This window comes from Syngnathus floridae, chromosome 16 (assembly GCF_059516105.1).
Source record: "Syngnathus floridae isolate MCC-2025c chromosome 16, RoL_Sflo_1.0, whole genome shotgun sequence".
Lineage (NCBI taxonomy): Eukaryota > Metazoa > Chordata > Actinopteri > Syngnathiformes > Syngnathidae > Syngnathus > Syngnathus floridae.
Genome location: NC_142428.1, coordinates 4499830 through 4525388, shown reverse-complemented (window position 1 = coordinate 4525388; position 25559 = coordinate 4499830). Strand labels below are relative to the sequence as shown.

The window sequence follows — 25559 nt, the reverse complement described above, 5'->3', positions numbered from 1 at the left end:
TTGATATTTATTTATTTTTGTGTTTCAGCTGTTGCGGCATTGTTGAGATGAAAACCCGCTGCGCAGAATTTGTGTTAGCATTAAGCTAGCAGATTTTCTGAATGCAAAGTTATACGGTTTGATTCAATGCAAAGCCCAAAATTGAGTTTGTTTTAGGTTTAGTTTTTCAAGAATCTTCAAGTACGAGTAGCAATAAATAACTTATTTTTGAAGAAGCGATATAATTAAAGTAATTATGCATTATATTTCCGAAAGCTCATTAGCTTTAGCAGCTAAGCGTTTTGTTTAACCGTGCTTGTGGCCTGCAGGGCCAAGTGGAATGAAACCAGATTTGCAAATGAGCTCAACCACTGCTATCTCTCTGTTTGGGTGGAACAACAGTCAGCTTCCCTGACAAAGAGAAATGCGTCTGTACATTTTACGACTCTGTCTCACAAACCGCACACATGCCTGTGTTTTACCGTTTGGCACGAGTGTCTTTTGCGCTCATAAAAGAAACATTTTTTTTTCCGCCTTGTGAATGGCTAAATAGTATATCAGTGACGACATCACTGACTATGTTTGGCTGATGAAACAAAGATGTGAACAAAGAACAACATTATCGCTTGTTTTTATCGCTTTGTGAGTGTCCGCTGCACGTATTGTTTTTGCTGTGACTGACGACCTGTGTGTTACTGCGTGTTATTTATCACGCAATGTGATCCGAGCGGTGTCTTTTGATCCACTCATGATAGAGTTATAAAAAAAAGTGCATTATTGAAATGAAAAATTTCAGGAACGAAAGTTTGAACCTGTACTGTTTCCTTGTAGATGATTCAAAAGTGTTTCCTTAAATAATAATGAATGGATTCAGCTAAATTTAAATTATTGATGTGAAAATATAATTGGTGCACTCGAATGATTTTACTTTTCACTTGATTCAGATTTTTAAAAATTTAGTTTCACACAACTTTGCATTCTTTTTTATCATGCATACCCAATATGGATATTGATATTGCAAAGATTTGGGGTAATTCCTTCCCCCACTTTGTCAATGGCTGCCCTCAGGCACAGCTCAGAGAAGCGTGTTAAGCAACGTTAGCATCATTTTCTCTGACGCAGCTTTCCCCTGCCTGGGGCGAGCCGTGACCTGAGCTGCGGTCGACGCCAATAAAGAATTCGGGTACTTAAACTTTGAAGTGGTCCTATATAGACCCCCCCAAACAATGTCTTGGTTGGGAAACCCGTTTTTTATTTGTTTATTTAAGACCTCTGAGGGCCAACCTAAATTTATATTTGGATATTTGGAGCAATCTCACTTGTCTATTTTGAGCAGACCCACAAAAAACTCAGACTTAAATCAAAATGAACATTTTGGCTTGATCTAGCTATAATAGGTTCAAGTAGGTTAAACAGCTCTGAAACAATTGTCACATTGCAAAATAAAATTTGGCAGGCTTTTTTTTCCATGAGTAGACCCACAAAAAAAATAAGAGAAAATCTGTTTTGGTTTGAAATGGGGCCTTCCTCTATCTATAATGATCTGTCACTTTGGAGCAATGTAGAGTTTCTGGGAGTGGTTCCTGGTGCCGAGGGGTAGGGACATTGAGGGTTAGGGTAGAGGTGGCTGGGGGGTGATGGTGGTGGTGGAGATTCTTGGAGATTCTCTGACCAAACATGACTTTTTTTTTTTTTTTATGGACGGGAATATGTAAAAGAAGGTTTTACTTTCCTACCATGTGGTGCACCATTGCACAAGCAGCCTCTTTTAAGAAGCGAAAGGAAGAGTAGGAAGGGGGGGGGTTAAGGAGAGGTGTTGAGAGAAGCCCTTCTCTGTGGCGATGGCGCGTAAGCACCATCATGACAACGTCTGTTTGTGTGCCGCCATGCTCGGCTGAATGCACACACCCATGCGCACACACACAAACACACACACACACATATATGCACACAGGATATATATTGAACCGATGCATGGCCGTGATTTCTCACTGCGGATGCGAGTTTCAACGAAAAATAAAACTCGTATCTACTCGTCCATCTTTAACAACTTTCACACACTCGGAAATGAAAGCAAAACAGATTATGAAACACTCTGTAGGTATTTGACCTTAAATTACAAAATGTGTATGATTTCCTATTGGAGAAAAATATTGACAGATAAAGAATTTGTAAAATATTTAAAAAGTTTAGTCACATTTGTAATATCCCACAGGTATTGTTTTTCCAGACACTCTAAATTTAGAAGACTTAATTGTAAGTCTTCATTGCAAAATCTCATGGAGGAAGTGACAGCGAAGAACTTTTACATGCGTTAAACCGAATAAAGGGAAAGTCGTTGACGCCTTGGATGAGAAACCCATTGCTGCTCGAACTTCACAATACATCGCTCATGCATCAGAAAGGATTTTAATGAAGTTGCTTTCAATAATTAGCATGAAAGAATGAAGGTGTGCCGGGCAGGGATAAGGAGGAGGCTTCCTTCTATTACAATTTGATTTTGAGCCAATGCCAGTGTGAGTGTCTAGAAAAAAATTTGTGAGAAATGCGTTGCTACAACAAAAACATTTTTTTGCATGCTTTAAAACATTCGGGAAAAATTTAAGATTGCCCTTAAAGCATCGATGACAGCCAACCAATAAAACGTCAGAATGAAACTGCAACGTGATTAACATTTGAAAGCCGCTTCCCAATCTCGCCCCGTTGCCGACATTCAGAGTACCTCGGATTGTCTTGCAAAGTTCTGCACATGCAAAGGCAGTTTCTCAATCTTTGGTCTGGAGGGGGTTAATAATCTTACACCTGTCCTATCCGACACCTGTTTCAAGAATTTCAACCAATGGGAGGAGAGCAGAGGAAGGCTGCTGCTGGTATAAATGAAATGTGGGCTGTGTCAGGAGGCAATCAAAACATTCACTCGAGGCTCTTGTCATCCCAAAAAGTCAATCACAACGAACTTAAAGGAATCTATTCCAGCTCACCTGGACTGGAGACATGACCAAAGAGACTGAGTAAGTCCTGTTTCGATATTTTAAAAAAGGTTAAATGATATGTTTTGGATTCCATGCTGCCACCCCTCCCCTCTGCAACGAGACCCCCATGTGAAAGACGTTTGACTTAAAAGAGGGGTGTTTTTTTTTTTTTTTAGTTGGGAAAACTGATATGGATATTATGGGATGGTTGGTTCTGCGCTTGTCGTACTAACCTAGAGGCCACGGTGCACAAAAGAGGAGCGGGAAATAGGAATCTCCTCTGAAGGTGTTGGATGGAGACACTGGGCAATGACTGCATGTTGAATTACATAAAGGGGAAACCCAAGAAGCCCCCCTCCCACTCTTTAGTGTCTGTGGAGGTTTTTGCGGTGGATAAATGGCGGTTTGGAGGTTTGCAAGTCGGGAACAGGTGCAATGGAGATGCAAAACCTTCAAAGCTTCGCTCTTTAGCTGCCGTCAACACGCTTGATGAAGTGTTTATCCAAGGTAAACCTTCGTTTGGTTGGCGAACGGCAGGATATTTATCCCACGTCGCGATCGGGCTCTCCAAACAAATCCAATCCTCTAAATCCCGAGTTTGGTTTGCAGGTGAAAACCGCAAGCATCTCTCTTAAGAGTTCGACAAATAAAGAATGTTTGTGTAGGATTGAAGAATGCGCTTTGGTCTGCTTTCACTGGAAACCACAAAGTACAACATGCGGGGATGTTTCGTCAATGAGGTGGAGAGGGAGTTGTCGGTGGGTGGTCTTGCGGCTTTTGGGACACTTGTCGGATGTTAGTCAGCTCTGCGGTTTTGCAATCGAAACTTTACGCAGCTCAGGGGCGAGACTGTGCGTTGCCCCGGGGGCTCAGCTCATTAAAAATATGGCTTTTTCCTCACAGAACTCTGGGAGTGGTCTTTCAGAGCGAGAACTTCAACTATAACCGCTACAACACAAACTACACCATGGAGTCCTGGCCCTATATGGATAGTCCCATGCCCGAGGAGAACCTGGCCAAACCCAGACTCCACCCAGGAGACGACCTGGCGGCTATAACTATGCTTTACGAACAGTGCAAGGTAAAACACAAAATTCATTCCAGACTCTTCATCTTCATCATGTTGTCATTTTAACCCTCCAGAGCCAGAAGGAGCAGAAAGTTCCTGCCTGCAGTCGAAACAGTAGCATCTTCAAACCAACAGAAAGGTAAAAAAAAAAGGGTGAGAGGTAATCCTCAAGTCAAACACGGCCCGAACTCAAATCCATCATCAGCTTTGCCTTGCTTAAAGAGTTACGCAACACTTGAGTAGACAATGGCGCCCCCCTCCTTGTGTCTCCACTGAGCCCCTTACCCTCCAGTGTTCCCCTTCAACATGTTAAACACCCCACGGAGAAACTCAAACAAGAACTGGATTAAGATACAAATAGTACCCACCCCTGACTCACAACTCAGAAACCGATGAAGTGCTACTAAGCTAACAGCTAGCATCTTAAACCAACCGCTGTCTCTCCCCTTGCAGAACTCCAAGCAATGATCTCATCTCACTGGAAACATCCAGCAACGTCATGAAGATCCTCTCAGAGAACGTCCCCACCGGCTACTCCCTTGAGGTCTTAGGATCCAAGCAGAACACCTCGCTGCCCCCCAACGCCGACACCTACGCCACCCTGACCAGCGTGGCGGCCGAAAGCGATAAACAAGAGCTCAATATCATCTTCGACTCTTTGCTGCAGAAATGGCCCGAGAGTAGCGCGTTCCCCGACCCCAACGCGGAGGTAGACCTCACGACCCTCTAAAGATTTCCTTTGCAGTCTCTAACATGATTTTATATCCCGTTCTCAGACTCTTACCTACAACGACCCCTTCCCCGAGGACCACTCCAGTCCCGTCTACTCGGGTTCCTACTCCGGCTCCCCACCCGAGACCTACAGAAGCGAGTTCCAATTTACCCTGGGTGCCCCCGCGGCCTCCTCTTTCAAATCCAGCGAGTTACCCATGGTCTACCTGAATAAGGGGCAGTTCTACCCCATCACTCTTCAGGGAGTGGACAACAACACCTGCGTAACTACAACCAAAGTCAAGGTAAAAAGATTGTTCCCAAATAAGTGTCCCTCCCAAGGAACCGGCTCTTGGGTGACTAATTACCGACTCACACTAGGCCAGGACAACTCGTGACATTTATGCCGCTACATTTAGGTAACGTGTGTGCAAAAATAACACGAACAAAGCTTAGGAGAAAAGGAAGGTGTGGTATTTTTTTTGTTGTTAAACATACGGTGACTTTTCTTTGTCAAGCACGTACATGGAGATGAATATACAGAATCTCGTGGCGAGTCAAAGTAAATAAACCATGACGAAGGCGTTGGAGTGACGAATGATTTTGCCATCCAGCAGACATTAGATTCTCCGCTCACGTGTTTTTCTTTCTATTGTTTGCTCCTACGCTAGACGGTGGTGATGGCCGTGTTTGAGAATGACAAAACGCCAGAAATGCAGCTTCGCTTTTGGAACCACTGGCATGCGCGTCAGCCGACAGTCAAACAACGAGTCATTGACATTGGTAGGTTTACTACCAAAAAAAAGAAACAAATACTCATTAAGCCTCACCTCACTTTTTTCATATTGTTTCACAGCGGACTACAAAGAGGTGTTCACCGGTATTAGCAACATTGAGGAGGTTGCCTTCAACGCCCTCTCCTTCGTTTGGAATCCCCATGAAGAAGCCAAGGTAAAAAAAAGAAAAAAAAACAAAGACAGTGTGGAAAGGTGAAAGATTTAGAAGGGGGGGAAAAAAGAAAGACAGGAGGAGTGGCTGAGGAGGGAGGGTAAGAATCCAAGAAATGCGTTTTGGCCCCGAGGCACTGTCACGGCTGCAAAGGGCCAATCCTCATTTCCCTGTGGCCCAAAGGTGCTCAAGGTGCGGCTGTGGGTGAAAAACCTGCTGCGTGTCTAGCGAATCAGGAAGACAAGATGATATTCCCGAGTTATACACGCAACCCGCAAAAAAAAAAAAAAAAATGCGAGTAACTCTGATTGACTCCCACCCTGGGAGATAAAACAAATAAAATAAAATAAAATAAAATAAAATAAAATAAATAAATAAATAAATAAATAAATAAATAAATACATGGATCAAATGACCAATCAAAATAATCCAGAGACCTCAAACCTGCCATCAACCGAGCAAGATAAGATGAAACCAAAAATTAAAGCTAACCTTTTTTTTCCTTGCAGGTGTTTATCGGCATCAACTCGCTAAGCACCGACTTTTCATCGCAAAAAGGTGTGAAGGGCCTCCCTCTCAACCTGCAGATCGACACGTACGACTTCAGCTCGGGGAACAATCAGCTCATACACAGAGCCGCCTGCCAAGTCAAGATTTTCTGCGATAAGGTATCTTGTCACATTCAATCTCGCTCAAGATAAAGTGTATACCTTCACTTCCGACTGCCCCAATTAATGAAATTGTAAATATTTGCAACTTTAAGATCATATTTCTGTTCTTTGTCGTATCTTCAGGGGGCTGAGAGGAAGATGCGTGATGAAGAGAGGAAGAGGACCAAGAGGAGGGGCAAAACGAGCAATGATGCCAACGGTGAGTGTTGCTAATCGTTAGCCTCCAGCTAACCCTATTAATGACAAGCATGATAAAAACCTTGCCTCACAAATCAAATCATTTTTTTTTTCAGCCAAGTCTTTAGTGAGTAGCTCAATGGGCTGCGACTGCACTTTCTTCCAAACTGTGGATGACCGCATCACCCAGCCGGTCCTCTTCATCCCAGAAGCACATCTGTCCAGCTTACAGCGCATGGTAAGCTTCCCGACTGGATTTCTTGAATGAATCAAAGTTACCTCCCCTTTGGAGTGAGTCATATTCCCGACTCAAGCACGAGAGGGAAAAAAGTGTGGGAAAGTATGCGGTGGGAAAAGTCGGTGTGGGAAAAGGGAGGGGATAGTGAAAGTGAGGTGAGCTAATTGTAGTCGAAACCGGGCGCAAGTCGCTGCAGAGCCGATGTGGGCCTTCACACCTGGCACATCAGCACCTCGCGAGACCCGTGCGCCACCCTCATCTTATTTCTCACACACGACGGCGCTGTTCGGGCAAGTCGGCGTTCCCACACTGACTCGTTTGTTTCTGCATTATCGTGACTTCTAAAACCTCGGAGGCATTAATAGCAGCATCTTCAGACAAATCAGCGAGCAGCGTCTGGTCTTTGTTTTCTCGTTGAGCGTGGAGGTTATGGGAAACGAAGTCTGGCGGTGATAACATTCCTTTGGGTGCGCATTACAAAAGAGGGGAGGGAGGGTATGAAGCAATGTTTTTATCAGACGTCTAATCGGATCTTTGTGTCCTATTTTTGCAGGCCACGCCTATGGATGAGAGCGAAAGGTGAGCGTGGAAAAAAGTTACTATCTTTCAGATGCCCCCTCAAAACACCATTAAGAACAAATTAAAAATATCTTGTGACTCCCAGCTCAGTTCAATTAGATATTTGATGTCTATAGCTGTCAACGGTAGTGAAGGAGATAATCACGCACACATATTTATTTTTTTCTGATTTTAAGTAACTTGTTGCACCCCGATATGCGAATCCCTTGTGTAATAAATTTTGTTTTTCTTCAGAACTTCTATGAAGAGGTTGTACTCGGACAGAGAGCAGAGCAGTTCTCCGCCAAGCAAGCAAATCCGGAGAGATGAATCCCAAAGAGGTAAGAAAACTAAATTTGACGGTTATCAAGCCAACAAGTCTTTACGTTTGAATTTTTTTTCCCAAAAGTTCTGCTGTACGTGAGGAGAGCCACCGAAGAGGTTTTCGACGCGCTCATGCTAAGCACGCCAACGGTGTCGGGCCTACGAGAAGCTGTGAGTACATTCGGATTATCGTGAATTTACCGAATGTCGTATTGGCTTTCGGAAGACACTGAACTCTTCTTCCGTCGTCAGATTTCAGAAAAGTACGGCATGCAAGAAGACACCATTGGGAAAATCTACAAGAAATGCAAACGAGGGTGAGCAGCCTTTTGTGTTTTTTTTTCTTTGCTTGACTCCACGATAAGTTCCTTTGCGGAATCTCAAGCCGGCAGACCGGCTCGGTCGGTTGTTCGGTTTGGCCCGGCCTCAAGGAATGTGTTAATTGCAACTCCCCCCCCTTAAGGAAAAAAACCATGACTATGGAAGGATATAAATATTACAAAAGTCCTGCAGATGAGTCACGCCGATTGTTATTTTTTCCATTATCCCGCGAATCGGGCCGTTTTTTCCACCGTTGTAATCCGATTTGCCAAACGCAACCGTCCCAACTAAAAAAAGAACTCGTTAGAGTAAATAGTTGCGTACGGTTTGAGAAAAGACAGACGGGCTCCCTTCTTGTTTTCCCTGCCACTTGTCACCGCGGGGCCCAGAAGCCAAGCTAACAGGTTAAGTTACATTCTCTAGCAATTCTCCTCCCTCTTCGTCTCTAGCCTGCAGGCGAAGCGCATGAGCACACCGCTAATTCTCTCATTATAGTCTTTAAAGGGGTTGCAGGTGAAGGTTGAGTCAGGGAAGGATTGACGATTTCCGAGACGACGCTAAAGGGACAGTACGCGATTGCGTGTTATCGACGTGGGCCGATTGCGCGACCTACTTTCGTAATGTCCAAACAAATGTTTCATTTGCGCAACAATTCTTGTTTCCGTGCAGAATTTACGTCAATATGGACGACGTCATCATCGAACACTACACCAATCAGTCCGCTTTCCTCATCGAGATATCCGAAGTGGTCAGCGGCCGATTCCAGGTCACTCTCATCGAAGTATGATGACGCCATCGTGGCTACGTTCCTAAAGCACTACGCCATCAGAACAAAACAAAGCCAGCCGGCCATGGACTGACCGTAACAATTTCAGACGTAAATATCTCCATTTTGTAAATAATGCTAACCCCCCTCCCCCCCAAAAGCAATTATGATGTCATGTACATATGAGTTTGTAATGTAAATAAGTTTTATTATGACTGTTTTATGAACTACAATTTTTTTTTTTTACAATTCAATGTATTTCAGATGAACTTAATTTGCAGGGCGCTCCGACAAATAGCATTAGCAGGTTGCTATCGGCGTTCTTTTTAAATATACCTGTCACCAAGGCTTTTGTAATTCTTTTTTATTTTAATCAGGTAAAAAACAAAAAGCCTGCTGATTATGTTTCTTAACTGCCGCCACCTCGTAGGTTTCCTGTTAGTTTCACCACAAATTAATTCAGAAACAAACGTCACACATTTCCCTCCGTCAAACCATACGCAGAGTTAGTATTGCTCATCGATTAGCCCCGAAACTGTGGACATTTCCCGTTTGTTTGATGGAGACCGTACAAGTCATAGTATGAATGTAATGTGAATGTTTGTGTGTGAGGTTTTTTTCGTGCTTCCTTGTAAGTTACGCATCATTTCAAAGCGAACATAATATTTCATCGTATAAGCGAAATTGTTGCATTGGTCATATCTTGCCAATTATTTTGTAAGAAAATAAACAACTGTATGAGATGTTTTGTTTGGCCTGTTTTCCTGCCACCTCACCTTCACCTCGAGTTAAGACTAATAAGATGTTTGAGGGAATATTGTACAGCAGGCATATGATGATAAACGTTGCCACCCACCCCCCCGACTCACTGATGGGGAGAGAGAGAGAAGACGGCTCCCTCGTCTCCCCCCTATTTGGTTACGCTGGCAGGGGCAGGCAGACTGCTCGATACGACACAGACACTGAGCAGAAGGTGAGACAGAGAAGCAGACGGGATGGAGGCTAGCGGAAAAAAGGAAGGACGCAAACACAAGCTCGGAGACAGGAAGGGGAGGCGGACGAATAAAGATGAGATGCTTCAACCATCTGCGCCGTGTTTGCTCGTCTGAGAGGAGCAAGTGATCTTCGGGCAAGGTTGCTGAATGGCAAGTGCGTCTCATATGTGTGTGTGTGTGTGTGGTCATATTCCCTGCACATGTGTAAGAAAGTGCGCATGTGTTTGGGTTGGCAACAGTGTGTTTATTTCTATTCATCACAAGGGTCTTTAGTTTTGCATTGTCCTGTAGACACCTCCATTTTTTTTTTTTTTTCTCGAACAAGACTGTTTGGTTTATTCTCGCCTGGTGCAGATGTTTTTTGTGAAGCCGTCTTTACATAGCTGTTGTCTGTCAATTGTACTTGTTTTACAGAATTTACATTGTGTTGTATTCGGGTATTTTTCATTTAATTTTATTTAGATTTGTGTATTTTTTTTCATAGATTTTTGTCTTTTTATTATAATTACTACATTTATATTTACATGTATTATTTTATTTATTATTGCTCATTTTTTTTATATTTTATTCTTAAATATTTGCTTTTTTTTACATTCTATATTTTTGTCGCACAGTATTTTTAAGATTCATCTAAAATAGATTATAATTTTTTATTTTTATATAACAATACATTTATTATTTTTTATTCAATACTCATTTTGATGTATCATTATATATTTAATTGTTTCGATGCATTCTTAAATAACCATTGTTATTTTGGTATACATATTTAGTAATATTTAACTTAAATATTTCATTTTTATAATATTTATTTCTTCTTTTATCAACTTTCAGTGACTGCTAAAAGCGTCGTCACACGCATGCAGGCGCCTGCCTGTCAAAACAACGACACATTCATTGATGGCGGGGGGAGTTGACACTTTTGTGCATACGTGTCAGTGACATTTAATTTCCTGCTGCCAACTAGCCGTCGTGTCATCGTGCAAACGAACGTTTGTAATTACTTACGCACATACACAAACAAACACGCAGTACATTTCACACTTGCCTCACCACACAGGCATGTGTTGATTGAAATCTTCCACTCTCGGGAGTATTAGACTCTTCCATTGTCTTCTAGTGTTTTATTTAATTACCAAATTTACGAGTAATATTATAATACATTTAACCCCTAGAATATTATCTGATTCAAGATTTTCTTTTATTCTGTGGATTTAATTTAACCTCATCGCAAGTCAATTACATTCCATCGAGTAAATCTAGCGTCAGTCTGGCGATGCTGTAATTAATCCTTCCAATAAATGTTTATTGTATCATTAACTCTTTAATGTTTCTCGTAAAAATAGTTTCATTGTCAACCGCCCAATACTTCAGCATTCTTATCATCTTTGTCCTGCCAGTAAAAGACATAAATAAAAACCCAGCCGCCGCTCCGTATACATTTTGTTGCTACTTCTATTCTATTTCAATTGTGTAAAATGCAAAATATAAAAAAACGAATCCCATTTCTGTCCCTCTATTTTTTTTTCCGTTCTGCTCTCCACGTAGGCGGCACTGGCTTGACATTATTAATACTCAGGTGGACCAGAGCATCATCAAGGTTATTACAGAGCATCAATTGTCAGGGAAAAAGACGTCACACTGATGACTTCCTAACCCGCTCAATATAAGCTAGACATTATGGGGACCCCAAATCAAGTAAGGTCTCCAAAATGTCAGACACACGTACATAATATAACCCTGACTTGGCGTTGATTGCGTAACCTTTAATCAAGGCCTTGTGTCTGGCCAGCGGTGAAATACATTGAAAGCACTAAAACACCAAAACACATAAACATCACGGGCATATAATCAGGCAGTGAAGCTTAATAAGCTTTAGCGATTAGAAAAGGCTGCATGTTCGTTACGAGACGTTTCCTAGCAACAAGAACAGGCAGTGAGAAAACCTGCACCTGAGTCAGTCTCAATTTTTCATTCTACTCTCTCCTTTCTTAGAGTGCTATGAAAAGTCGGCAGCCTGACAAGATGAGTGACATCGTCCAGAGGTAAGGAATTGATCTCTTGGTCTATCCCATAGACCAAGTCTGGTTCTAGGGAGACGCTGTCCTGACTGTTTTCCAGGTCTCCCTGCTGGAGCAGACCTGATTCAAATAATCAGCAAGCTTGATAATGAATCTGATCATTTCAATCAGGTGTGTGAAGAAGGAAAATTTCTAAAAGTAGGACAGCGGCTTTCTAGGACCGGACTTACCACTGACCACCAGTAAGGTTTTGTAATCATTGAGAGTGGAGTACCCCAAGGCTCATGTGTAGGGCCTCTACTTTTTCCCATTTTTATTTACCTAAAATCTCTTCTGTCACTCTATTAATGGTTCCCATAATAGTTTTTCTTATGACACATTGAAAGATGTATATAGGAAGTATCCAAGTACTAATTAAAGGTCCACTGATAAAAGCTGCTTTCCTTTCCGGAGCAGATGGTTCTTCGGAATTCCGCCACATCGTCTCTCCCGATAAAGATCTGAATCTGCACCGTTCAAGGAATCATGGTGATGCAGACTCCGGCATCCATGGTGATGGGGATCGTCTTTGCCCCCTTGGGTCTAGTCCTCCTCTTCACTGCTGCTATCACACCTCAGTGGAGAGAGGGCCACACACGTCTGGACTTGGCCAGGCCTGGTTTTGTTTTTCTCAGGACAGTGGTGAAAAGCCACAGTCCTGGGGGCAGGCCGGGAATGACGGACAGTCTCCTCCTGATCCGCTCAGATGGGCTATGGGAGAGTTGTCTGCAGTTGGAGCACTCGGAGCTGAAGCAGTGCTGGCCGGTGGCGGGTTCTTACGAGCGAGACCGTCGGGTTCGCTTGGCGCAGGGCTTGGTCCTGACCTCCTTGTTCCTGTGCGGCACCGGTATCCTGCTGGCCTGCATCGGGGTGCGCTGTTGGACAGATCTCCCGCTACGAGGGGTGGCTGCCACAGGTGGGCTCCTCGTGGTGGTGGCCGGGTTGCTCAGTATCACCGCCCTGGTGGTCTACACCCACAACTTACAAAGGCTGGGGACGGAGGACACCAAGCAAGACCTGAACAACACTAGATTGCCTCAGCTCAGCTTACGTCCGGCCGGCTCGCTCTACTTTGGGTGGTTGGGTTCGTGCTTACAGATATTGGGAGGGGGTGCCTTGGCGCTGAGCTTCAAGAGACCGAGATGCAGAACCTGCCCGGAGTTTGCAGCCTGCCCCGCTTGTCAACCATGCTCAGAGATTCGCAGCAAGCCCGAATCTGACATGTATGAAGTCAGCTGTTAGAATGAGACTGTGACTTTCGAACTCATGCATAATGGTAATCCACTACAGGGGTTCTCAAACATTTTGGGTCCAGGTACCAGAATTTTTTCCAAGGAACACCCTCATTAGGGCAAAGGTCAAAGTCCACAAAGGTTTCTATTTGCTTATAGGTGCCTCACAATGAAGCACTTTTTTTTACTTTAGACATAGGCCCGGCCTGACTAAATGAAGCTCCTCCCCTCAGTTTGACATATGGGTTTGACCACCAGATGGCGCCAAAGCTACAGGATTAAGTGAGACATGGATTTGGCCTGAGCACAAAAACTACATATTAGCAAACTCTCTCCCCCTAAAAGACAAAAATTCAAGTATGCCGAACTAAAAACACCTTTTCTTCAAAAAAGATTAATTTATTCATCCTGTGATGCCATATGTGCCAATCATGAGATTTAACCGGCCCCAAGCTGAGATAAGGAGTAATTGGCTCATGAACTTTTTTTCCAAACTAAAACAGCTACAGCTCGCCAGTAGGTCCTCGTCTCCAGTTTAAGAACTTCTGAAACAATGCGTCATACAAAGACACTTCTCCATCGCCTCGCTTAACTGTTGTATAAGTGTGACAATGATGCCATTCTTCAGATGCTCGCTGCAGATATGACTGCTGTATGACGATGTTCTTGTGCCGCCTTTGACAGCCTCGCTTTGTACTGTTAGAAGAAAAAAAAAAAATCACGCTGCATCTGATCATAACAACAGGGTGTCTCGTGTGTGACGAAGTTCCGCCCTCTAAATTGGTCAACCGGGATGTGCAGTGAAGTGTTTTTGTTGTCGATCACTACGCTACACTAACACAGTGTTGAAGTCATAATGGTGAATATTGTTATGAAAAAAAATTCTAGGTCATGAATATAAAAATAAATTAAAAAAACTGTACAACAAATACTGAGCGTGCCTTCTTGTTTTTGTGACCACATGTTCACCGTCAACAAATCCGAGTACCATAACAGACACCCACCTACAATATGGCACCAAAGCACTATTTTTATATTTGACAGGGCTTTAAAAGCAAATAACTGCATATTTTCAGTTTTGAAAGTCATAAAATACATTTGAATATGCATAATCACCTATAGTACATTTAAAAAAAATCCTAGAAAAGTTGATAGAAAAGAAAGGAGAATGCAAATCTTCATTCGGAATAAGTCAAGTTGACAAACGTGGGTGATCATGACACTCTCGTTTTTTATTATTATGATGACTAAGTGAAAATGAGCCAGTCAGAGCTTTTTAACACGTCACTACTTCATAAGCAATAATGGGACAAAAGCTCAGCTCAGGATAAACTCGTCACAATAAATTTGAATATTGTAGAAAATTTCATTTATTTTAATAAAGTAGTTCAATTCAAAAATTGTATTACACAAGAGAGATTTGTTAAACACAGAGGGAAATACTTTCCACATGGCCAATAAATAATTACATATTGTAATAAAGAATATTTTGATCACTTCCTATGCAATATTGTAAATTTGTGAAATGGTGAATTGTGCATCTCTGTTAAAATCCTGAAGTATTTCACTTTGTTTAATGATTGTATAGTTTCACTTCTTTCTTTTTTGTATTGTGATTTCTAAAAATCAAACGGAAAGAAGGCACTAACTTGGCAGTACATTATCTGTGCAAATAATTCCAAATGTCAATTAACGGGGAACCTGCAGCAGATATCTTAAAATTATTTACACATCACATTTTTTTAAAAGGCATCTCCTATGGTACATATTTACCTAAAAAAATTAAATAGATTTTTTATACTGATTGGCAACTTGTTCATTATGTAAACTTGTACTATGGCAAGTCAAGGTCTAAAATTTAACAATAAAAATAAGATAAAAATTCACAGGCACATGTACGTAAATAGAGCCTGTAAAATTTGCAAAGATACAGTAAGATTTTCTTGGAAATCCCCAAGAGTTGTTCTTGCAGGAATAACAAGAACAAATGGAGACGGACTGAAGTTTCCAGGCTCTTCCAATTTAGAAACACCAAGCTGTCTCATAATCACACCCCAAAAAGGTAGAGTGGCGCCTTGACTTACAAGTTTAATCTGTTTCACGACAACGCTTACAACAGTTGTATCTCAAATCATCTTCCCCCATTGAAATGAATGGAAATACCATTAATCGGTTGCAGAAGTCATACTTCATAAAAGCTTAAAAGTAGGAACAACAAGAAAACAGAATGAAAGGAACTCCCTACATTTGAAAACAGCTCTGCACTTTCAAGTCCTTACTTTGTGAAAATCGTCTTATTATTTTCAAACTGACACCTGCAGGTTGACTTTGTCACCATCATTTTGTGTTATTTATACTGCGACACATTTGCATGTCGGCATTTCCAGGCAGCATAAACAGATCTCAAAGTCAATCTTTCTGGTCAGTATTGAAGCTAACAAAGGTTTTGATGTGCATTGGCACACAGAAGATGTGTTCAAATGAAGAAATAAGTGTCGGGCGCCTCTCCGCTCTCCCTCATCTCACTCAGCTGCTTGTTGATGGACTCCTGCAGCGAGCCCAGAGAGAGTTCCAACCCGGGACTGCTGCTCTCTTCCACCGGAGAGCCCAGTGGGAGCTCCAGGAGAACATCAGAAGCCTCGGCGTCCACCAGCTGCTCGCCGTCGCTGAGGTTCAGTCTGTATGCGCCTTTTGTCTCTGCAGTGCTTGTTTCCGTGGCAACCGTTGCCAAGGCAACCTCATCGGCAGGCACGACGTTGCCAGAGGTGGCGGCGGCGTCCGCATCCCCGATTTTGGAGGTCCTGAGAGAGGCCAGTCTCTCGATTTCATGAATGAGTTCTTCGTTCTGTTCTTTCCACTGGCGATATTTTGAGGCCGTCACGGCGGAACCGTCCAGAATTTTGTTGATCTGCTGTAATTCAGCTTCCTTGGCCTACCGAACGACAAAGGGATTTACATCCACAGAATTTACGACCTATCAGTCTTTCTCTCGATGAGAAGGGACAAGCGATCCAAAGCGTACCCCATCGTGTCAAATAAGGACAGTTCCAACTGGGTGGGCATGGAAGAGGATTTTTTTTTTTTCCAAGATTAGGGGGCCAATGTGGACACGTCCATTATGAGGGAGAAAAATGTTGGAAGTTGGACAATTTTAGACACCTGATATTTTCGAACTGGGATTTATTTTTTATAATGTAGACAGAGTGTCATAATAAAGCGTATTGTGATGGTGACAAAATAGGCAAAAGTCATGTACTTTTTTTTGGTATACTCTATCTGTAAATATAAACTTAATAATATATAAATATATTAATAAACCATCAAAAAGCCTTTTTCCAGTCTTGTTGTTTTGCAGTTTGCAATGTCATAAAAAAAATATTAGTTAAAGTCAATGTTATGCTTGGCATGTTGCTTCTTATAATTTTTTTTTTAAATGTGGTCATGTTTTGCACGCCATTGAGCTTCTATAATTTCCATCAATCAACGATCAATTCCAGGAAACTTACTGTAGCAGACTCACCTTCAAGGTACTCTGCAGCGCCCGAAGCGTGTGCGCTTTCTCGTTGATGACGGGGTTCTTATTGCGCCGGATGAACGACCTCCTGAAGTGGTCGCGCGTGAGCGGCTGCTCTTGGCCCATGAGGGACACGCCTCCTTCCTTGATGTTGTTCAACATCTTGCCCATCTCATCTTCTGGGGCGGCTGCAAAACGACCATATGTGAAGTTTAGTTAACATTTAAGTCAGGAACTGGAGTGAATGCGTGGATGTTCATACCTTTGCTGCCCCCTGTTGATGGACTTGGCAATGGCACCTTAACGTTGGTTTTGCGTTTGGGGCGCGGCAGGGTGCTGGCGTGTACTTTCTGCCGCACATCATCAACATCTATTAGCATTAATTACTTATTAAGAAGTTTTTCTTTTTGCAAGTGCACTGACCTTATGTCTCCTGCGAGGTGAAGGAGATCCCTCGTTTTCGGATTCTGTCTCACTGTAGCACTCTGGTGAATATACAGACACAGTCAGGTTTTTTTTTTTTTTACTAGAATTAAATTACATTCTTATTTTTCCATTACTGCATTCAAAATGTAAATGCTATTAAGTCGGTCGGTACCTTCTTCACTGTCTGGGCCCGGGCTGAGCTTCTTATGCTTTTGAATTGCTATGATGAGACAGTTTATCCACCTATAGAAAACAACAAATTCAAAAATAATAAATATTTGATAAAAGACATTTTAAATGTGTATAAAATTCCGACTGCAGCTGTCATGCTTTAAAAATCTATATTAAAAAATTCGGAAATATGCTAACGGTGGGTGTTATGTGTGATATGACATGTAGGGGGCAGTGTGTACTCACGGAAAGACTTTTTGTAATTTTTCTAATTGCCTCATTAATTTCGGGCCCAACTTACTTGCTCATTTCGCTGACATTGTCGGCGGCGAAAAAGATGTTGTGAAATCGCTGGTGTCGCATTTTGAATACACTTGGGGGGGAAAAAATGATTGAATTAATCACAATGTATATGAATCCCAAAACTAAAGCATCATATTTGTCCTTACTATTTCCTCTTATGCTCGCCAGCGCTCTCTATGGTGTAACTGGAGATGTTGACTAAGCCCTCTGCCTTCTCATCCTGAAAAAAAAATAAAATAAATGGGAAGCCATCATCCATTTTCTACACCAGCGCCTCCATCCTCGTTTCCCTGGATTGACACTCACCTGTTGGCTGTTGTACCAGTAGAGGGACGCCCCCTTGAGGACGAACCAGAAGCGTTGCCACTTCTGGGCGATGAAGACGCTGCTTTCCTTCCTCTTCTTCCAGAGCCAGCCGTCGCAGTCAGGCAAGACTATTTCTCGGCAGGACACACGGCGTCGACTGAGGGTCGTCGTCATTCCTGAAACAAAATGATCAGTTAAGTAATCCGAGATGATAGAAAATGGTTTCTCACGTCGTACCTTTGAGAGAAGTCTTTTTTGTCTCTTGGTGTCCCTGAGAACAGAGCAGAAATGTATTGATTAATTACTGATTAATTTTTTCCCAGAATTGGTTAGTCTGGTGTGATGCGAGTTCCTTACGGTGTGGCCCACCATTTCAGGACAAGAACTGACGCTGGCTCTCTCCTGATTTAGAGCCTGCAGTGATAAACTTCGATGGATTTCGAATGGGGAAACGCTTCGCGGTGACGGCGAGCGCTCTCTTATCCGGGCCCGGCCTGGGGAAAGTCTCGAACCGGCCAGACTTTCAAACTCTCCTGTGAAAGGAACACGTAGCGACAGGACTTTTTTTGTGACCTACTTGGGGAACATCAGGAAAGATAATCGTTGGTAGGTTCTTAATGTTCTACCTGAGACCGAGAGAGCCCCTTGCGGGGTGAGCCTGCCTTCGACCTGGTTGTCGGCAGACAGCTCCGACTCTTCTTGCCCCATAGGCTGCTCCCCCGCCGCCACTTCAGGCCCTTGAATGGCTCTCCTGCAGGACCAAACACACACCAACTGACATCAAAAGACATCAATGGTACTGTAGAGCTAAAGGTTTAAAATGGATGGATGACGTTATAGGTCAAGGATGGTTTATTTATCAGGGAGTCTGTTCTCCAGCACGTCTCACCCTTGCTCCATTACTCTCTTTCCTCCTTTTCGGCCCCAATTTATTTTCCCAGGAACGCATGGCTAACTCCCTCAGCTATTTATCTTCCTGTGTGTGTGTGCAGGGTGGAGTTTATGGCATTTGCACTCTTCTTTCACCTACGGTGTCCAGGCTGCTGCTTGTCCTGGCAGATTAATGAGAATAAAACGCTGCTAGGAGGTTGTCTTCGAATGAGGAAAGCGCTAGTCGGTACTGTTTGGAATGAAACTTGGCTTTGAATATCATGTGGGTAACGCCTAGAAGCTAGATAGCTCGAATAGTTACAAGATTTGTAATCATTTTGGTAGGGTGCTAATTATTTGACTGAACAATTAACTAAACAATTTTGGGAGGAGCTTAATTTAGTCAAGCCATAGCCTTGTCTAATAGAGAAAAGTGCTTTGACGCCAACTTGTGGCCTTTACAGGTAGTACAAGCTTTTTTTAATGGGCCTGAATGACTCGCAGATGTCGAGAAAAATGTGATGTTAGCTACCTGGTTAAAAAAACATATTGGATTGTAGTTATATGACAATATAAAAAAAAATAAAAAGTCAGTGTTACCTGAAAGAGAGGGACCGGACCGATGCTGCTACCCTCTCGAAAATGGAGTGCCTCAGATTGTCCTCTTCAAGCTCTTCGTCTGAACTCTCCCCTTTGTAGTAGTCGTCCTCCTCCTTTATACAAGGAAATCACCACAAACATAAAATTCTAAGCTGTGTTTCCATGTTTGATATTTTTGCAGGCTCTCAGTGCCAAGTTATTGTTGTGTGAAGGAGTCCTTGAATAACCTGGACAGAGCACTGGACCGGACCTCTGCGACAAAATGAACCAGAAGTCCTTTTTATGACCAGATTGACGCCGCTGGGATTCTCCTCTAACTTCTTTACAAGGTTAGCCCTGCTCCAGCCCACCTAACGCAATAAAAGATATAAGTGGTTCAGAAGATAAATGAAGGAATGAATGAATTGTTTTTCCAATGGGGGAAAAAAAAACTCACCACTATCTGGTCGTTGACTTTGATGACTTCATCTCCAGCCAAGATCTTTGTAACAGCACTTGAAGGCTAAAGAATGATACGCACATTTATCCATCATTTTTTTCCAAGCATGTAGATCATTCGAAAAAATTTGTTTTTGCGATTATGCTGTTTTGCTGATTGTTGTGATTTAAGTCATAGTCGAACCTCTGCTGCAGTTCCGGTCACATAGTGGTTATTGGAGCCAATGGATGTTATCTCGATGCCCTGAGACGAACAAAGACAATTAGGGAGGAGATAAAATAACACACACACATACACACAGGAGCATTGTTCTGTCATCGCTGCGTGAAATATCGACGTCTGTCTCCAGATTTATCGACGGCTCGCTGTGTAATTAGCCACGAGCTAGCTCTGATTCATTATAGCCATAGGAGCGAACTAATCTCACCCTGGAGACGCGATCAATAATATGGTTCACAGAGAAGATATACACTAACTGACAAAACTGTTTTTTTTTTCATGAAAAGCGAGATCTTCATCACGGAATAAAAGAAATATAATTGACAACATGGCCATCATGTAAAATACAATACAGATTTTCTGCAATTTTTTTAACGGCTGCTTCTGAAAAAGTGTGTGGTACAGATGGGCTGAATAGAAATGTTCCTTTGAATAATAAAAGGACGTATAAAAGGAGGTAAAATTGTTGCGTTGAGTTCATCATAAGGCACAAACAACCTTGGATAGAAAAGAAGAGCTTAAATTAAGATTCAAGACTGAGGAGAAAGTTTGGAGTGTCGATGGGATGTGAAAATTCAAATGGGTTCAAATTAGAATGATGAGAACATTACCAGCTGGTCTCCTGGTGAAACGGGCACGAGGTCGACGCTCTCAAGCTGCGTGGTGTTGCTAAGCAAAGCCTCCGGACTGCTGTTCAGAATCTCGTCGCACACCAACACTAATTGACGGCACTTAAGCCACAAGAAATGGGAGCGTTAAAAAAAAAAAATTAATAATAACAGTGGGAGGAAATTAAAGTGACCTACCACGGAGATGATGTCCTTCTCTTTCTCGTAGACACTTGTACGTTTCTATGGGATGGATAAAATGTCACATGGTCAATATGTATGTCATCTAATACTGCTGATTGATATTGACTGCTAGCGGAAATGGGACAAGCTCACCCCAAAAAAAAAAAAAAAAAAAAAATCAGGCCATTTTCTGTTCACATCATCAATCCGGTAAAATGAAATTTAAAATAAAATAACACAGACAACTTTGTTGCACTCAAACATAAGCGATAAAATCTGAAATATTTTCCTTTTCATATTCATAAAAAAGAAAGTTTCGAATATATTTTCTTCATCAAGGTCTCCTCTGATGATATGGATAAAAAGAGACGGTATTGTGCTGTGTTAGGTTGTGCGGCTTAGTGTGTGTGTGCGTGTCTGTGTGTGTGTCTTTGTCCCGAAGCTGATCTCTCCGTGGTTGTCAAGGAAACAAAGACAAGCTATTATGTAGGAGTATGGGGGGAAAATAAGGCAAAGCATTGGCACAAGATTAATTCACAGTTGAAATATGCAAAACACTTTTCCTTTTTGAGCAAACAGTCTCGAAAGCTTCCTGGGGCAAGTTTACATTCATCAAATATTTTTTTATTTGCCAGCAGGTCAACTATAAAAAGACTGCTGCATCGAGCAGCTTCTCCTTTTTCCTAACCTCAGTAAAGGTTACACGATTCCAATTTTAAACCTTGAATTAATTATTATAAGTAGCTCGAGTACCTGGCAAAAAAAAAAACATCCCATCAGATTTACATACCTCAAACGTAAAGCCTCCAGTTCAAAGTTCACACAGCCCTTCACCCTTTTTTGTGCTTTTCCCTCCTGGCTGGCTGAGCGCAGCAACGACGTGCAGCAAAACTAAAACCAGCTGACTTCCTATCGTGGTGGCCCTCGGGCTTGACCAAACAGGAAATAAAAGTCCTTTCTTTGGCGTCAAGCGTGAGAAGCGACTCTTGTGAGAGCCGTGACTGATATAATACTTTGCTACTGATGCGAGCTGTTTGTAACACTTATAGGATGATGTCATGTGACACACACACACGTGTGTGTATGTGGAGGAACTCCATCAGCATCACTTTGCAATAATAAAAAAAATATCAAACTTGTCTCGCAGGTTTCTCCTATCTGAAAACGTCTTTCTCCATGAAAATGCCATTAATTTGTTCCAGTCCCACAAACAAGAAGAGTTTTACAAATAAGTGGTTTAGTAGGAGACAGTAATATTGGTTGTTTTTTCACAGCGCACAAAAAAAATACACTTGTGGCTATTTTTTTGTGTATTTTGTTGTGCTGCTTGTGTACTCAAGTTAAGAAAACTACATGCTAATCGCGGTAGCATCGGCAAAAACCACCGGGTCGACAAACCTGAATCGGAAGCTCAAGAAAAGAGAAGCACGTGAAGTAATTACCTAAACGACATAACATACGAGAATCCAAAACAGGAAGTGAGCGAACAATAGGGCGCCATTATCAAGTTGACTGTTATCATCAAGTTGTGATCTCGCCGATCAATCACTTCCAACATGTGAGTGGAAAACATCCTCTGAGTCAGCTCCATTTTTCTCCTCCACATTACCAGACACTCCTATTTTTGACATCATTTTTTCCAAATATTTCACCTCCTTATCAGCTGCATCATCATTTTCAAATGAATCAGTCGATAACAACATCCAGGTTTTGTAAAGTGAGAGCAGAAGTAGACTACGATCTATTTCGAGAGGTATAGCGACAGATTAAGAAAGCTCGTAACAGTACCTGCTGTGCCGAGTTGCAATCCAAAACAGGTCCTAAATTTAAACTCCTTTAAAATCACATCCTGGTTTTCCTTTTTGTTCGATCCCCAATGCCTTTCAGGCTTAAACGTCCGACACGTCTCTTCTTCTTGCTGCTGTGAAAACCTCCTCAGGGAGTCAAAAGTTGGTCAGGAGTCACCGTGTAATCTCCTCCTCCTCCTTTGACGACAGTATCAGTCAATAAGTCAGCCATCCAAGCTCATCCCGTCTACTTAGCGTTTGACATTCAGCCTTTAAGGACCTCGCTGGCTAATTTCTCCCCCCACACCTTGAAAAGAAAACCCCTCTGGTGGTCACATGTCTACTGTCTGGCCCTCCTCCTTCTTTCGTCTTTAAGGTACAAGCGGCTTCAAATATGCCAGGAATGTGGAGATAACGCAGGTTACAAAAAAGGAGCTCCTGTTTGGGTTCAGCAAGTTGTAGTTCCTCTATATGGAGATGTTGAGGGAAAAAAAAAAAGTCTTCCTCTTTAAAAGTATAAAAAGAACAATCACGTTTTTCTTTTGTGGATACAAGAGAAGTGGAAAGTAATTAAAAAAAAAAAAAAAAGTGTATTGTAACTTCCATTAACAACCCAGATTAAACCAAGCTCCTCCTCTACAAAGCTTGTCTCTTAGTCGAGATGCATCACTTCGACATATTTCCTCGAATCTAGACGAGAGCTTTGAAGCAACTTCCGGCACATCATTAAGAAATTGGACGGATGGGGAAAAAAATATATACCGACCTTTTGCACGATCGCCCCGAGTTCTTTGCAATGGCTCACGATTTTTTTGCTCGTCTTGCGTCCGCTCAGATGCGAGAGCTTATACCTGACCAAACACAATCAAGTTGCACGCCATCAAAATTTTGAAAACGTAAAGCACAACACGTTGAAACTCCTTACTGACCTATTGAGTAAGCAGAAAAGTCCTTTAGCCGAGGGGATGAGCTCCACCACCGCGTGCAATACAGTGGTGGACAGCTTGGTGGCGCTCTGCCCGTCGTAGCTGTTGTGGCGCCAACGCCCCTGGATGCCCATCTGCAAGTTGTTGGCCAACATTCGCAGCTTCTCCGCCAGGCCGTGCAGGGTTTCCCCACCGTCGCCGTATGACTGACAGGGACGATTCACATAAAATTAATCAATATTCAAAGTTTGAGCGCAATTGATTAAATTCAAAAGAGCAGGTTGCATTCAGGCCGCTCTCGACAGGGGTCAAGAGGTTTGTTCTACTCGGGCTTTGTTGTTACATATCAACCAGTGGCACTAATCCGGACTCCCAGAAGCGGCCATGAATTTTTCATGGTCTTATCCACGCCGCAATGACGTAACGACGCTCTTTAACGCGTTCAACCTTCTCCATGTGACGCTTTGTGAATGAACGCCGGTCACAAGGCAAACAGGCGGGCGGATGGTCCTCTGTCATGTAAATGAAAACTGCGTAAACCATGCAAGTGGCTCTTCTGAAGATTTACGTAAGCCTTCTCATTCATTGAAGGAGAATCCTGTCTGTGATTTAGTAACAGGTTTAAGCAGCTTGAGCCTGCTCAGTTAGCCTACAAACACACTATGACTGCTTTAGAGTTATAAATAAACCTCCTTCACAAGTGCATGACTATTTCTTCTAGGAATGAAACAACACATGAGACGAAACTGAAGTGCTTCTCGAAGGAGAACACGACGTACTGTGAATTCAGCATTAGACTGTAAACGATTGTTTCGGCGCTCCGGTACGAACATAAGTCATCGTCAATGCCCTCGAGACAAACATCCCTCGCCTCACCGTCACCATGGTAACGTATTGTACACAAAATACACGTGATTGTGTTTTCCCCGCCTCACCAAAGAGCACAGCTTCTCCACGGCCTCGAGGATCAACTCCTGGTGGCCGATCTTGGATACTCCGAGCCTCTCCAGGTCTACTGAGGTCAATTGGAGCAGATCCAGGCCAGATAGGTGCCACTCTGACAAGGCGTAGCGATGCAAGGGTGCGTCCAGACCTGGCAGTTGGAAGTAGGAGATGGGAAGAGTCAGGCTTTTCATACTGAAAGCCCATATTAGCAGGGAAAAAAAAAAAAAACAAGCCGGGACATGCAGCTGGAGCACTGACTCAAATTTGTATTGGCAAACCACAACAAAACTTTTGTTAACCCTTGAAGTTATTACATAACTGCTTATTTAACTAGAAAATAATAAATATGCATGCAAGTAGAAAGTACATAAGTATTGGGACAGATGAAAACAGAAACACAAGCTGCCATTAAGCCACTTTCATTTCAACAGCTAATAGTGTCGTTACCAAAACGGGTATTGTATATATAATAGTAAAAGGACATTTTTAAACACAAGTATGTGTAGCTGTAGTTAAACTAATCTTTCTAAACTTTAAAGAAAAGTCTGATTTGGGGAAAAAAAGCATGTCACAACACTGTTGACATGACTGTTATGGCTCCTCCGGGCCACTTCCTCATTCCTCCTCCACCTTTCATTTCCCAAAGGATTCGCGTGTGTTGGCAATCGCCGCGCGTCGATTTGTGACTCCAAAGTAGCTTAGAAGCGAACACAGGAACGAAAAAAATCAGGTGTAAGTAGGCAGTGGTGAGAATCGGGCTCACCTTGGAGCCATTGGCACACAGTCTCCTCGCTCCAGGCCGTGATCGGCTCCATGCTCGGCGCGCTGCTCCACTCGCTCCCCGCCGCCTTGGCTGACGTTTACCTGGCCGTGGTTGTTGTTTGAAGGAAGACGGGAAAATGGCTTTTGAGTCGGACGACGACGTGTGGTACCCCTTTGTTCAGGTACAGGTGGGTGGGAGTAAGTGGCAAAGCCCCTGAGCTCCCTCTCGTTGCCAACCAATGGTGGTATGACCCTCCTCCCACCCGGTACTACCTCCTTCGTTCACCTGTGGGAAGTCTTGAATAAAGTTGTACGTGCAATTAAGCAACACTTGAGTCATGCGTCTTTAATTTGTATTTTATTATATCTATTTCGTTTATATTTTTAAATTGTTGATTAAAAAAATAGTTTCGCTTTTGAGGCTCTCCCCCTGTTACTCAATGACTGACTTAATTTAGTAATTGAAATAACTACAAAGG

The 25559-nt window shown here is 42.6% G+C and overlaps 3 protein-coding genes across 7 annotated transcripts; 2 read left to right on the top strand and 1 right to left on the bottom strand.

The window, feature by feature from the left end:
- Positions 1-2857: 2857 nt before the first annotated feature.
- On the top strand, positions 2858-9477 carry grhl3 (grainyhead-like transcription factor 3). 2 transcript variants are annotated; one of them, XM_088399868.1, is made up of 15 exons: positions 2858-2990; positions 3855-4032; positions 4101-4159; positions 4474-4729; positions 4797-5036; positions 5403-5514; positions 5588-5682; positions 6189-6347; positions 6474-6549; positions 6644-6765; positions 7319-7344; positions 7579-7664; positions 7733-7818; positions 7900-7964; positions 8638-9477. In XM_088399868.1, exons 1-15 carry the CDS (start codon positions 2974-2976, stop codon positions 8753-8755), a joined length of 1695 nt encoding a protein of 564 aa, XP_088255994.1. In that variant the 5' UTR covers positions 2858-2973; the 3' UTR covers positions 8756-9477. The 2 variants fall into 2 exon arrangements, with proteins under 2 accessions (XP_088255994.1, XP_088255993.1); XM_088399867.1 differs by having other exon boundaries at positions 4095-4159.
- A 127-nt stretch (positions 9478-9604) lies between these two features.
- cldn23l (claudin 23-like) lies at positions 9605-13944 on the top strand. Of its 2 annotated transcripts, none has more exons than XM_088399870.1 (3): positions 9605-9879; positions 11725-11774; positions 12207-13944. In XM_088399870.1, exon 3 carries the CDS (start codon positions 12276-12278, stop codon positions 13029-13031), a length of 756 nt encoding a protein of 251 aa, XP_088255996.1. In that variant the 5' UTR covers positions 9605-9879; positions 11725-11774; positions 12207-12275; the 3' UTR covers positions 13032-13944. The 2 variants fall into 2 exon arrangements, with proteins under 2 accessions (XP_088255996.1, XP_088255997.1); XM_088399871.1 differs by having other exon boundaries at positions 9605-9883.
- On the bottom strand, positions 13499-25371 carry cnksr1 (connector enhancer of kinase suppressor of Ras 1). 3 transcript variants are annotated; one of them, XM_088399862.1, is made up of 21 exons: positions 25082-25371; positions 24309-24466; positions 23377-23579; positions 23214-23298; positions 20676-20720; positions 20481-20600; positions 19834-19893; positions 19648-19713; positions 19439-19561; positions 19212-19324; positions 18368-18492; positions 18099-18274; positions 17979-18012; positions 17742-17917; positions 17582-17655; positions 17434-17505; positions 17134-17204; positions 16959-17020; positions 16798-16885; positions 16542-16723; positions 13499-13717 (listed from the first exon to the last, which is right to left on the bottom strand). In XM_088399862.1, exons 1-21 carry the CDS (start codon positions 25131-25133, stop codon positions 13646-13648), a joined length of 2157 nt encoding a protein of 718 aa, XP_088255988.1. In that variant the 5' UTR covers positions 25134-25371; the 3' UTR covers positions 13499-13645. The 3 variants fall into 3 exon arrangements, with proteins under 3 accessions (XP_088255988.1, XP_088255987.1, XP_088255985.1); XM_088399861.1 differs by lacking the exon at positions 13499-13717 and adding an exon at positions 14374-15953 and having other exon boundaries at positions 18111-18274; positions 25082-25370; XM_088399859.1 differs by lacking the exon at positions 13499-13717 and adding an exon at positions 14374-15953 and having other exon boundaries at positions 25082-25369.
- Positions 25372-25559: the final 188 nt, after the last annotated feature.